The sequence below is a fragment of the Hyperolius riggenbachi genome, chromosome 8 (genome assembly GCF_040937935.1).
Source record: "Hyperolius riggenbachi isolate aHypRig1 chromosome 8, aHypRig1.pri, whole genome shotgun sequence".
NCBI lineage: Eukaryota > Metazoa > Chordata > Amphibia > Anura > Hyperoliidae > Hyperolius > Hyperolius riggenbachi.
In genome coordinates this window covers 225,620,469-225,633,064 of record NC_090653.1, presented here as the reverse complement: position 1 = coordinate 225,633,064, position 12,596 = coordinate 225,620,469, and the positions used below count along the sequence as shown (strand labels likewise).

The following is a 12,596-nucleotide window of genomic DNA, read 5'->3' as shown; positions in this document are numbered from 1 at the left end:
CTAGTGTCTGAACTGCTGATCTGCAACAAACAAGCCGCTAGTGAAGCCCGAACATCAGATCTGGATATTTGTGTTGCGTCAATGATTCAGTAAATATAAAAGCACAAGTGTGTACGTCAGGATCGCAATGCAGCACTGGCGGTGGGCGGGACCCGGCAGTTAGCATGCCAAATGCGTAATTACGGACTTTGGCAGAAAAAGCTGAGCCTGAGTGGGTGCATGCCACGGCACATGCAAAATCCAACAAGCAGTTTTTCACGGTCCTAGCATTGAAACGGGCTGATGAAGGAGGATAAGGGAAGCCTCTGGAGGCACATGGCCACCTTTATTCACCTCGAAACTTCATGTGACATTCCCATACAGTGTGGCTACCAGCAATACTAGCTGTGTTGAGGGGAAATTATGATTTTTATATAAATGAAATGACTTTGGGACAAAGGCAGATAGGAAAACTATACAGGTTAATAGGAGTTTGAAGTCAAGTTTTTATTGTATGTTATTCCAGACTGTAATGTATACAACATAAAGAACAATAAAGTGTGTGTGTCTCAGAGGGGATTTATATTATTCACATCTTCCTGGTTGTTTTTCTAGATGTTTGCACAGTACAGGAATTTACATTTCAGACATACCATGCAACTTCTTCTGCTTGCAGCGCTGAGCCTCTATGCACAAGGGTGCTGACATTGTAGAAAGATGCCAGAGATGCTATTTTTATAATGGTAGCACCCTGAAATCATCCACTTTCTTGAGAGGTATGCACCACAGTGGTTCACCTTAAGAACACAAGCAGGTAAGAATCTTCAACATCCCTGCAGTATGTACCACTGAGCAGAAAGGTATTGCTTTCACCTTATCAGCACTGAGGTCACAGTCAACACCTGGAAATGTGTTTTTATTTTAGAAAGGAGTTTATTTGGTGTAACTTGGCAATTCGGGCTCCTGTAAGTCAACCAGCAAAGATGTGTGCACACTACGAAATAAACATCAATATGGCTTAAGGTTATCCACAGAAAACATTGGGTGAACAATAAAATGATGAGTAAAGACATTTACTTCATTTCTGAAACCATTATTAGAACTATGCCCAATCCCTATGGTGAGATGTGCATCTGAAATAAAGGGGGCCATCGAGTATCATTCCAGTCACTACAGCTGGTATGGCTGAATATCTGCACCCAACCGTCCTTTCATAAAGCACGTATTACAGCAGCACTAAAGATGCAACGGAGCACTCCAAAGGCGTAAAGAAGACTGGAGTCTTGTGTCTTCAGTGCCACCTAGTGGCCCACCTTCTCATCTCCTGTCCCCGGCTTTCTTCCTATACAGAGTGCAGACATCATATTCAAGCAAATATCTTATTCAATGAAAAAAAACAAAAATCCTAGTGATTGTAGGATCGACCAGCTGCTCACCTACAGAGAATGGAAGCTGTTTTCCAAGTAACAGTTTCCCTTCTCCTCCATATAAATATCACTTGTGCCATAAGCACAGTAACTAAGAGATGTCTCGTTCTATTCCCATATATCCTATATGGGTTACAATGCTGGCTAATGAGATGATCTGTCTACTAGACCATGGATATCAGTGGCCATGTTGGTTGTGCTTCTGCAGATGGACACCATGCTGGTTTGCATTCTGCATTGAAAATGTAGCTGACAGGGAGTCTTGTTTGATAGCTTATAGACCTAAATACCAGAAGGATAAAAGTGGAGGCTGTGGACTTGGGTTGGTGCCATGGCTGCTTTTAGCAAGCAACAACGTCTATGTATGTTGGAGCGTTCACCCCTCTCCTCTCCGTTGGCTGGACAGAAGCCTGTGCTGGTTCCTTTACAAGGGTGGGGGAGTTGAGCTCCACATGTCTGTGCTTTTTGTTAATGACGGTAACAAACACTGATACATAGTAACAAATGCTGTGCGGGAGAGCTTGTAGGGTTAAGGTTTAACATACACCCTTCATTGGTCAATTGTCAGAACACTTGTGGCCCAGTGGGCCAGCAGCCTTAGGCTAAGTTAAGCTTCTGGATGAATGATCTTAATGAAGGTAGCAGAGATGAAAGAGCCTTGTTCAAATTCTTGTCACCAAGTCAAGAATTCATCTTCTAGTCCCAAAAACTGCTCTGCCCTGAGGCCCCTTCTTGCCCGCCGGGCTTCCACGGGCTGGCTCACAAGTGCTTGCTGCAGTGGGTTTATTCTCACGTGGCTTCACTGGTTTAGTGGCTTCTGCAGGTTCCTCCACCCCAGTCTGCCTCAGAGCTGTTTTGCCCAGAAGCTCCTTGAACACACTGTCCATATTTTTTGTCACATCCTGTATGGGGAGGAGAAAAGCAAAATAGAGGTGTTTCGAAAATAATTTCAGCCCATATGCTTTTTCAGGAAAAAAAAAAGGATTATCACACTGTAATGCTTAAGCTGTTAACATAGACCCATACCTTCAAGTACACCTAAAGCATTTAAAAAGGTAGATACTTTCCTCAGTAATGGGAAGCCTCTAGATCAGAGCTCCCCAACGCCGTCCTCAAGGCCCACCAACAGTACATGTTTTGCAGAAAACCACAAACATGCACAGGTGAGGTAATTAGTGTCTCAACAGAGCTGATTATCTACCTCTCTGGATTTCCACAAAACACGCACTGTTGATGGGCCTTAAGGACAGGGTTGGGGAACACTGCTCTAGATGGTCCAGAGGTTTCTCAGATCCTCCTGGTACCCACACTTCCAGCAAAGGGTAGTGATGGGCGCATGGGTAGAAAACTAGCCAAAACCGTGATTCTAATGAGGCTTAATTGCCTCAGGTGTGTGCATGGGGGACAGGGAGTTAATTACCCAGATGTCTGGGCGCTTCTATGTGCATCACACACTCACACACATCCAATGGGACGCATTCCACGACTCCATATCGCGCACTTCCTCCTTCAGCTGGAAGGAAGTGTGCGGTATTGAGTTGTGGAATGAGTCTCATTGGACATGTGCAAGCGTGTGATACACATGGAAGCACCCGGACATCTTGGTAATTAACCCCCTGTCCCCCATGCACACACCTGAGGCAATTAAGCCTCATTAGAACCATGGAATCGGCTGTTTTTTTACCGTGAGCCCATCACTAGCAAAGGGTCCCTCTAAATCTACTTGACTTGTGCAAGTCAAATAGGTTTCTTCTAGCCATGGACAAGCGTATCAAACAAACCACTTGTGCAAGTGGTAAAAAAGCTCTACAGGGCCGCCTTTGTTCTTCTAGGCATGCATGGGCCTTATTCCAGCATGCCCAGCCTGGATGCACTTGTCCTTGGCTGGGAGTGTGGCCAGAAGATGAAAAGGGACCCCGTGCTGGAACAGTGGGCTGTGCATTAATCACAATGTTAGTGATAAAGCTACCAATTATAAAATGCTCGCACACACACCTGCACACAACACACAAGTGAGGCTGGTAGCAACTCAAATGAATAAAGAGCGGCAAAGTTCACTAGTTCAATGATGTTATTTTATGGCGAAAGATATTAGCAGGTGTTGTATTTTAAATACGCTCACTGGGGGCACTGCGAACCTGCTGGCTGCATGCTATATTCTCGCAGGAAGTGGTCTTTATCCACCTCAGCCGAGTTTAATCTAGTGTGTGTATGTAGCTTTAGGCCTGGTACACACAAATCGATTATTTCTGACAGGTCCGATCTGATTTTCGATGGATATTCCAATCACTTTTAAACAAATTGATCATAAAAACGATTGGAAATAAGATCGTAATCATTTAGACGGTCAGTCTGACAGAAAATTGCATAGTGTGTACCAGGCATTAGAAACTTATTTGTAATTTATCCAGGAATGTTTCCTTATATGTTATAGAAATTATATATTTAAAGTGGGATAAAACTCTGACATAACATTCAATAAAAATGTGTTTTCCTACTTTTAACTACCCATACAGTTATCATATTTGTTTTTGTGCACAAGTAATATTGTCTGTTTACACATTACAAGCTCCCAAAGTACAGTTTATCTGCTCTGAACGCTGCCATTGCATTTTACTGCATAACTGCTGTATTTATATATTAAACTCTATCTAGAGATCACTTCCTCAACTGCACACATACTAGGAGCAGAGAGAACTCAGGTTCAGCACTTTGCTACTTTTTACATTCCTTTGTCAGATACATTTAGTAAACTAAAGATAATGTTATCACTTCTTCTTCACCACTGATGAACAAAGTGATGTGTTTAACTGTTTGAATGCTGTTCTGCTACAATTTTTTTGTGATAGTAGGTTTAAGGCTGTAAATAATCTTTTAAAGCAAAGAAGAAATGCTGAGGAGAGGTTGAGATCAGCGGAGAGTGACTGAAGTAGAGGCAGAGCTACTGCGCAAAGCTCTGCCTCTACCAGGAAGCACAATGATGCGAGCCCTGGAAAGTTTGCAGGGCAATTTCAGGGCTATAAATAACTTGTTCTGCCGTAGGGATGCGGCCATTCAGCTTAGAATTTACTGCTGAAGAAGGATGAATAAGAATAGAGGGTAAAAAAATGACTTCAGTGTCTCCTTAACAGGTGCTTGCTAGGTTGCTGTATTGTGGGTGTGCAGGGTCGGGGCCTTGCAGGCGTGCAGCCCCCTTTCCCTGTACAGTGCTGCGCAGTACGGTGGCAACACACATCGTCGCAGTTTTATTAGGTAGGACACAGCTAGGTTATTTTCTTGCTTTGATAATCATTCAGAAATCATCCATAAACCACAATGCAAGTGCTTTCTCCACAGTGTCGCACATTCCTCTCTTTCTTGCTTCACAAATTAGTGGCCGTGACCCAGCACACAAGGGCTCACTCACTATAGGAGAAACAAATTACATTGGCCGATCATCACCTCCAATGGCTTAGACAAATACCGCTAAGCAAGACTCAGATTATGAAGTCTAAAAGGACTCCATTATGTACCTAACCATCTCGGGAGGAGCAGGCTGAGGAGCTACCAGAAGGTATTGATTGCAGTGGGATAAAGAGACCTTTTAGACCTCATAATCTGAGCACTATTCAGCTGGGATTGCCAAGAGTTGTCAAAGGCATTGGAAGTGATCATCAGACTTTATAATTTGGGTCTTGTATAGCTGCTAAGCCTCTGTATGCTAAGTGATGGGCACTGCATTGTGAATAGAGGAGCAGAAGAGTGTGCACCAGGAGCTACAGAAAAATAGGTTATGCTATGAAGGGACACACTAGAAATTCTACACAGTATAACATGAAGGTATTTGTATTGCTTGCAACACACCTCTAGTAAACAAGGTACTAATACCTCACTTCAGGCCAGTGGACTGAGCCATACAAACCGTCCATTCACATGACTCCGGCTAACTGATATATACATAACTGCTGGTGGAGCCTGTAGCTTAGATACTTGTTATGCTTTCGAAGCAAAGACTGCTGTAAACGGACTTTATTCCACTTTGTGCAATTTTCCAATCACATGCATCAAAATTATGGCATCCTAGGCCTCTCAGATACAAAACTCAGACACATTATTGTTTTTGGCACAAATAATTGGTCTGATTAAGTGGGTGGAGCCCAGGAAACGTGTCACCATTGCCTAATGAAAACGGTGTGCATTCTACCACGTTTTGTCCTCTGTGAGGTAAGCCAACCCCTCATTTTTCTTTTTTGTGGTCTTAACCTAGTTTTATTTATCTCCTCACGCCTCTTTTTCTCAGCTACATGTTACACTGCCATTTGGGGTCTGTAACTAGTAACTCCAATTTAAATTGCCATGAAACTCAGCATTTCCTCTTGGCTCTAAACGATTATTTACAACCTTAAACCTACTACCACAAAAACATTGGTAGCAGAACAGTATTCAAACAGTCAATCATAGCACTTTGCTCTTCAGTGGAAAGCTCCTTGCTTCAGTGGGCAGTTTCTGGCCACATTCGAAGAGGTGATAACATTATCTTTTGTTTACATTCCTTTGTCAGATACATTTAGTAACGTTAGCAAAGTGCTGAACCTGAGCTCTCTCTGCTTCTAGTATGTGTGCAGTTGAGAACTGATCACTAGATAGATGTTAATAAATAAATACAGCAGCTATGCAATGGCAGCTTTCAGAGCAGATAAACTGTACTTTGGACCTTGTAATTTGTAAACAGACAATATTACTTGTGCACAAAAGCAAGTATGGTAGCTGTATGGGTAATACAAAGTAGGAAAACACATCTTTTTATTAATATGTCAGAGTTTTAGCCCACTTTAAAGACAATTCAGCCACCCCCCAAGTGGAGATGGGCTTATAATATCCACATTACCTATATACTAGAATACAAGTCGACTTCGAGTATAAGCCGACGCCAATATTTAACCCTCCTAAGCTGGAATTTTTTTATTTACTAAGTATATGTCTACCCAGCAAAATTCAAGGCTGCACTAGGGACTCAGGAGGGGTTGACTGCACTGCATACACTACTGCAGCCATTAACCCCTCCTGTCCCTTAAATGCAGCCAATATCTCCTACAGGCCCCCAAGTGCTGCAATGATTCACTCCCTTTTATGCAGCCAAGTATTTTTCCCCACCCCTTTCCTTGGTAATTGTTGCGGCCAGGACTTTCACACCTGTGTTTTCTTGGCATTTACTTTTTTCACACCTGTGTTTTCTTGGCATTTACTTTCCTCAAAGTGTCACTTGCCTCTGGGTAAATTGCTGCAAATAGGAATGTCAATAATAGTACACACATTACTCAGTGTGCGCAGTGTTGCCTGTGACTCGTGTATAAGTCGACTCCTATACTTTTATGAAGTGAATCAGACCTAAATTTCTAGACTTCTACTCGAGTATTGACAGTATTAAGTAGTAGTAGTATCCTACTTAGGGGGTTATTGCTACACCATTTGGGGTCCTTGTGTCTCTGTTTTATTTCCGAAGGTGCAACGTCATCTCATCTCCCTGTTACTAGCATCATGTGCCCCACAGCTATCCAGATGCTATTGCACCTGCATTCATATGAGGAGCTCCTTTACCTTATCTACTTCTATGCCTTGTCGCTCGCTTTGCCATGTTTTGACTCCGCCACATTTGGACGAGCCGTCTGTTAAGTTTTTCCTCTCTCCCGGTATCCTGTATAAGAAAACACACACCAAAAATAAAAGTGACTGGCCAAGTATGAAATGACTAGACATTTTTCAGTTAATCTCCTAGCAACTATTCAGTATTCCTCGTACATATTCTAGACTGCGTTAGTTATAGGAAAAGCGGATTGGTTTCTAGGAGAGGAACAGAAAATGCTCTACAGACAGATATCTCATACGTGAAGTCATGGAAATTTACATTCTAAGCAACATATACAATTAAAATCCAAAACAACATAAAAGTTAAGCTCAGTTCACATGGATGCATGCCGTGCGATAAACAAGGGCCACGGTGCTCATGGTTAAGCGCTGGTACTGTTGTTTCCTGCTCTTTACCATCGTTTGCGCAAATGCTGCATTTTTATCCCTATTTTTCCTGTCGCCACATGTTCTGGGCATTTGATGGGATGGGTACGCCCACACTCAAAGAGCTGCTTGATGATACCAGATGCAGCCAGATTTGGTGTTGCTACATTCCATACATTACAGATACAGCTGTATGTGGGGTAACACAGCTCATTGTCCAGGGTTGAGGTGGACAAACAGGAAATGTGGGTGGACAAATCAGTGCAGGGATGTAAATTAGGCCATATTCCCCTCCTGGCCAGCTGTGGCACAACTGTCTTCCTCCCGTAGTTTTGGGAAGGGACATTATATACCTGGTACTACTGGAAGAAGAGGGCTGTGAGGTATTATATCCAGCATATGTAGAGCAGTCCTTGACCCCTCTCGTGAAGCAGCCAGGAGTATTTCTCGAGCCGCTAGAGTGTGTAACCTGCGATCTGTCTGGCGGACTGTGCAGCGCAAGATTGCCCATCTCTTGTTCCAGGAGTATTTCTCTCCCTACTTACCCCACCCACCAAATATCTTGACTTTCATGCTGCTCCGCCCTTGCCGCATAGGAACATAACATGTCGCTAGCCTGCAGGCTAGCGACGCATTTGAATGGTCTCAGCCCTGCAATGTCGTCAGAGGGATCGAAAGCTGATCTCCGCCGGGTGACATGCCTCATATGTGTGCACGAGGCTTTAAAAAAATCTGTAATATTCTGACACTTGCCCTTATCCCAGTCATACGGTAATTACGCACATCTTACCTTTCCATATGGCCTAGTATCCGTTGTCCAGTATGAGACATTGGAAAATGAAGTCTGGAGGCATCCATAAAAGGAGAGTTCAGCTTCCTGATGGGGCTCCCCTCACTGCGCTTTCTAGGGGAACACGCGCTGTCAGAGTTCACACGTACCCTGCAGAGGGGCAACAAATAACATGTCTTGCTGGTGTCAAACCGAGATTTAAGATTAAAATACACAGAAAATAAGACAAGTAGGCAAAAAGTTGCTCTGACAAACTAATGGTCTCAGCAAATTCAAATGGTCTCAGCAAATTGAAATTAGATTGCATTTAATCAGAGAAAACATTAATGATTACATCAGAAAGGTTTTAATGTACATTTCTCATTGTATTCAGCTGTAAAGGATACTGTGTATGTGTGGTTTTTTTTTGGGGGGGGGGGGGGCTGTGGTACTTACCTGGGGCTTTTTCCAACCTCCCCCGACCCCCCCCACACACACACACACACACACAGTCTTAGGCATAGGCATTATAGGCCACTGCCTGGAGTGCCAATAAACCTGGGGCTGTCATGCCCTGATTAAGCCACACACCCCTGAAGAAGCCACGCCCCCTCAGGTGTTTGTACCTCCTTCTGCCACCTTCAGTTCCCCTGTGCCACCTCTGCCCCTCTTTGTCTCCTTCCATCTCCCTTTACGCCTCCTTCTGTCTCCCTTTGTGCCTCCTTCTGTCTCCTTGTGCCACCTTCAGTTCCCCTGTGCCACCTCTGCCCCATGTGCGTCCAAACATGGATTAAAGTGAAATGGTGCCCTAGGCAAGCAACAACTTTGGGCCCACGCTTGATGGCATAAACTAGTCCCTAGACTCTCTCCAGGCCCTAGGCAGCTGCCTAAATTGCCTTGTGGATGATCCGGCTCTGTGTGCCTCCTCCTGTCTCCCTTTGTGCCTCAAGCTGTCGACTTGTCCCTCTCGGTTACCGTCCCTCTCCAGCGCTACCCCAGTCCAGTGTGTAAAGGCAGACATGTACTCTAACCTCCCCTCTGATATGCTGTTTGTAGCTCCTCCCAGGCAGCAGGAGGGACTCGAGACCCCCAGAACACATCATCCCAGGTAGTAAGGGATCTGTATACCAAGTTTCGTTCAAATCGGTCAAGCCATTTTCACGTTATCGCGGCACACACACACACACACACACACACACACACACGATTTTATATATATATGGATAGGATGCCCTGATGTTGTTTTTCCTTATTTTGGGGCATGTGTTTGTGTCACTGGCATGTGTACGGCTGTGTATCTGAAAATGAATGATGTTGTACTGTGCTTCACAAGAAGCAAATAAAATATGTTGTAGAAAAACAAAAACTCAACTGGCATCTTGTTAAAGAAATAAAGACAACAGCCTCTACATCCCTAAACAGTCCAGGTCTACTTCAATGTAAGGTCCTTGGACCTTTCAGTTTTGTACAAAACCATGGTTCCCACTAAGTACATAACATTCCACATGCTCCCCCAATCACCCATCCTGCCATCTCTTACCACACTGTAAAATGTAATAACGGCTGCTTCTTGCATTTGACAACCTAAAAGCTAATTCAATCACACCCCACCAGTGAGGGGAAGTTTTGGAAATGTAATGGAATAGGTGGTTTATCTCATACAGTACAAGAAGTGAGAAGAGGGAGGTTACACTGGAGAAACATCACAGAAATGACCAGAAATAATGAATCTACACAGACACAAAAGAATAAGACACAGGGAAGAAAACTATTGTAGTGCCGTTAGACACAGCTTTCAATGTATCAATGCTATCATTCCAAAAGGTGATTTTAGAATTGTTCAAAAATGTAAACCCCTTTAACTCAAGGTGATAATCTTATCCAGAGCATGATAATCCATGCTGAATATTGACCTGAGCTATTTCAACCATTATCCAACTTTCATGACTACTTTAACTAAGCTTTATCTCTTTATTTAAATCCTTAAAGGACCACAATCGCGAAAAATTGTAAAATTTAAAATACATAAAAACACATAAAAATTACATCTCTCCCAGAAACGTGTTATAAATTACTTTTGTCCTTTGTTGCTGTCACTTACAGTAGATAGTAGAAGTCTGACGGAACTTACAGGTTTTGGACTAGTCCCATCTGCACATGGGGGAGATGGACTAGTATATCTTTGTAACCTACCTTTGCAAACATTCTTTCCAGGGAGTGCTTTTGTAGAGAATAAATACAATACTGAGAATCCCCCATAAAGCTATGGACAAGTCAAAAACTTGTCATTTCTGTCAGATTTTAATTAACTACTGTAATTGGCATCAACATAGGAGAAAAGTAATTTATAGCTTATTTTACTCTCGAAGAAACACACTTCTTCTTTGTATGTGTTGACATGTATTTTAAAGAGACACTGAAGCGAAAAAAATATATGATATAATGAATTGGTTGTGTACTATGAATACTTACTACAAGATTAGCAGCAAAGAAAATATTCTCATATTTTTATTTTCAGGTATATAGTGTTTTTTCTAACATTGCATCATTCTATAATATGTGCAGATTACACAACACTCAGCATTCAAAATGATTCTTTCAGAGCAGTCTGTGAACTAATGACCTCTCCTCTGCCAGAGAAAAAGTAAATAGTTCAGGAACAGTTGAGATAATAAAAGTCAGAAAACAGCCCTCTCCACGACTTTGAAAGTAGTAGAGCTTAATGGCTTGTTTGCATAGAGATAACAAATGGAGTTTCTTAACTCAAACTGTACTGGAAACAATTAGACTGATGTATCTGATCTTAATGTTTTATTTCTTAGCTGTACTACACATACAAATCAGAATATCATAATTTTTTTCTCGCTTCAGTGTCTCTTTAAATTTTACAATGTTTAGTGACAGCGGTCCTTTAATGTATTAATCATTGTATCAAGAGTCAGACTTTTATATGATGTAAATCCTTGGACATCATATCGGTATGTTCAGGGATTAGATGAAGGGAAGCTGTATTCAAGAAAGCTTTCTGGAAGGAATGTGCCAATAAAGAGTATCATATACAGTACTCATCCCCATTACTCTCAACAGTTGTCTTAAAAATTGAATTATTATTTTGTTTATTTCTTCTATGACTTTAGTTCAGCTTTGGTGTCGCTTTACCTGCTGGGCTCAACCAAAAGATCCTCAGGGGTGAGTGCTGTTCCAGCCTCCCCCTCCTTCTTGACTGCACGTTGCTCTAGCTTCTTCTCTGCTCTAGAACATGAATGAAGTGAAAGGTTTATGGGATGTTTAAAAAAAGAAAACGAAATCAACCCTAATGACTATGATATTAATCCCTCCTGCTGTTTCAGGACCCATGTTTCTTAGCAACCAGCCTGTTAGTATCATCCCTGTCCTTTACTCACCCTTCGGGAATGTTGATGTATTTGTGAGGGACTAATCCTCGCACCCCCGATATCTCCCCTCTCCACCAGTCCCCGGATGCCTTGCTGTGCAGCTGCAATGTGTCTCCTTTCTTGAACGACAACTCCTGGGGCGTCCGGGCGGAATACTCAAACTTTGCCGTGGCCTCTACTGTGTCCAGCTCTGGAATATTCCAAATAATAAACATTTGACAGTTTTTAGCAATTCATTTGAAACAATCACTTCTTAACCATTCAGAAAAATTCACTCAGCCTTGAAATCTAGTCATGGCCTCAGTTTCAATGAAATCCCAGAAGGTGTTTTTGCTGTGCTAACAAAAATAGCCCAGATAAATTGAGTCATTTTCCTCAAGGTAACTTTTAATACTGAACAAAAAAAATACTATCCTAATGGCGTCCATACATGGTACAATTAAAATGTCAGATTTTCCTATTTATTCAACCAAAATAATTGAATAGTGAAAATCGAAAAGAATCTTTTTTTCGATCAAGATTATTCAGTTTTTTCGATAAAAATCTGATCGGACATGTTAGAAAAATCTGGATAATCGTTTGTGAAATTGTATAGTGTATGGTAGGTTGTATAAGAAGATACTATTAGATAAAACCAACTTTTTATTCATATTCAATCGTATATCTCGGATTTTCGGAAAAAAATTAATGATCGTTAATGGTACTTGTAAAGGTATTTTCAAAACTGTTCAACCAAACGGAATAATCGATCGAATTTCTCTTATTAAAAAAAAATAAAAATGAAAAAATGGTATCATGTATGGGCACCATAAATAAGGCTTCACTGGGTTACTGTATATTCAGTTTAATAAGGAACATGCCCTAGAAGAAATGAAAACTACTAATAAATACATGCTTCCATCTGCTTATAGCCAAGAAATGGAAGCAACGTTCGGTCCCGTTCAGGACAGACGTTATTACCCAGGTAAATCATAGCAAGTGCATGGATGAACGCTTGATGTCAGCGCTGAACACATTTGATGTATTGTACGGAGG

General features: G+C 42.0%; 1 protein-coding gene across 3 annotated transcripts in view; it reads right to left on the bottom strand.

Moving 5' to 3' along the window:
• Nucleotides 1–465: 465 nt before the first annotated feature.
• LOC137527601 (rho GTPase-activating protein 4-like) overlaps nucleotides 466–12,596 on the bottom strand; it is a 222,363-nt gene continuing 210,232 nt past the window's right edge. For 2 of the 3 annotated variants that reach the window (XM_068248223.1, XM_068248224.1), the window contains exons 19-23: nucleotides 11,571–11,751; nucleotides 11,326–11,418; nucleotides 8,188–8,337; nucleotides 6,984–7,080; nucleotides 466–2,308 (exon numbers count right to left, since the gene is read on the bottom strand). In XM_068248223.1, coding sequence (XP_068104324.1) covers nucleotides 2,096–2,308; nucleotides 6,984–7,080; nucleotides 8,188–8,337; nucleotides 11,326–11,418; nucleotides 11,571–11,751 — 734 coding nt within the window. In that variant the 3' untranslated portion in view covers nucleotides 466–2,095. The remainder of the gene's footprint in view (nucleotides 2,309–6,983; nucleotides 7,081–8,187; nucleotides 8,338–11,325; nucleotides 11,419–11,570; nucleotides 11,752–12,596) is intronic. The other variant, XR_011023188.1, reaches the window with a different exon arrangement.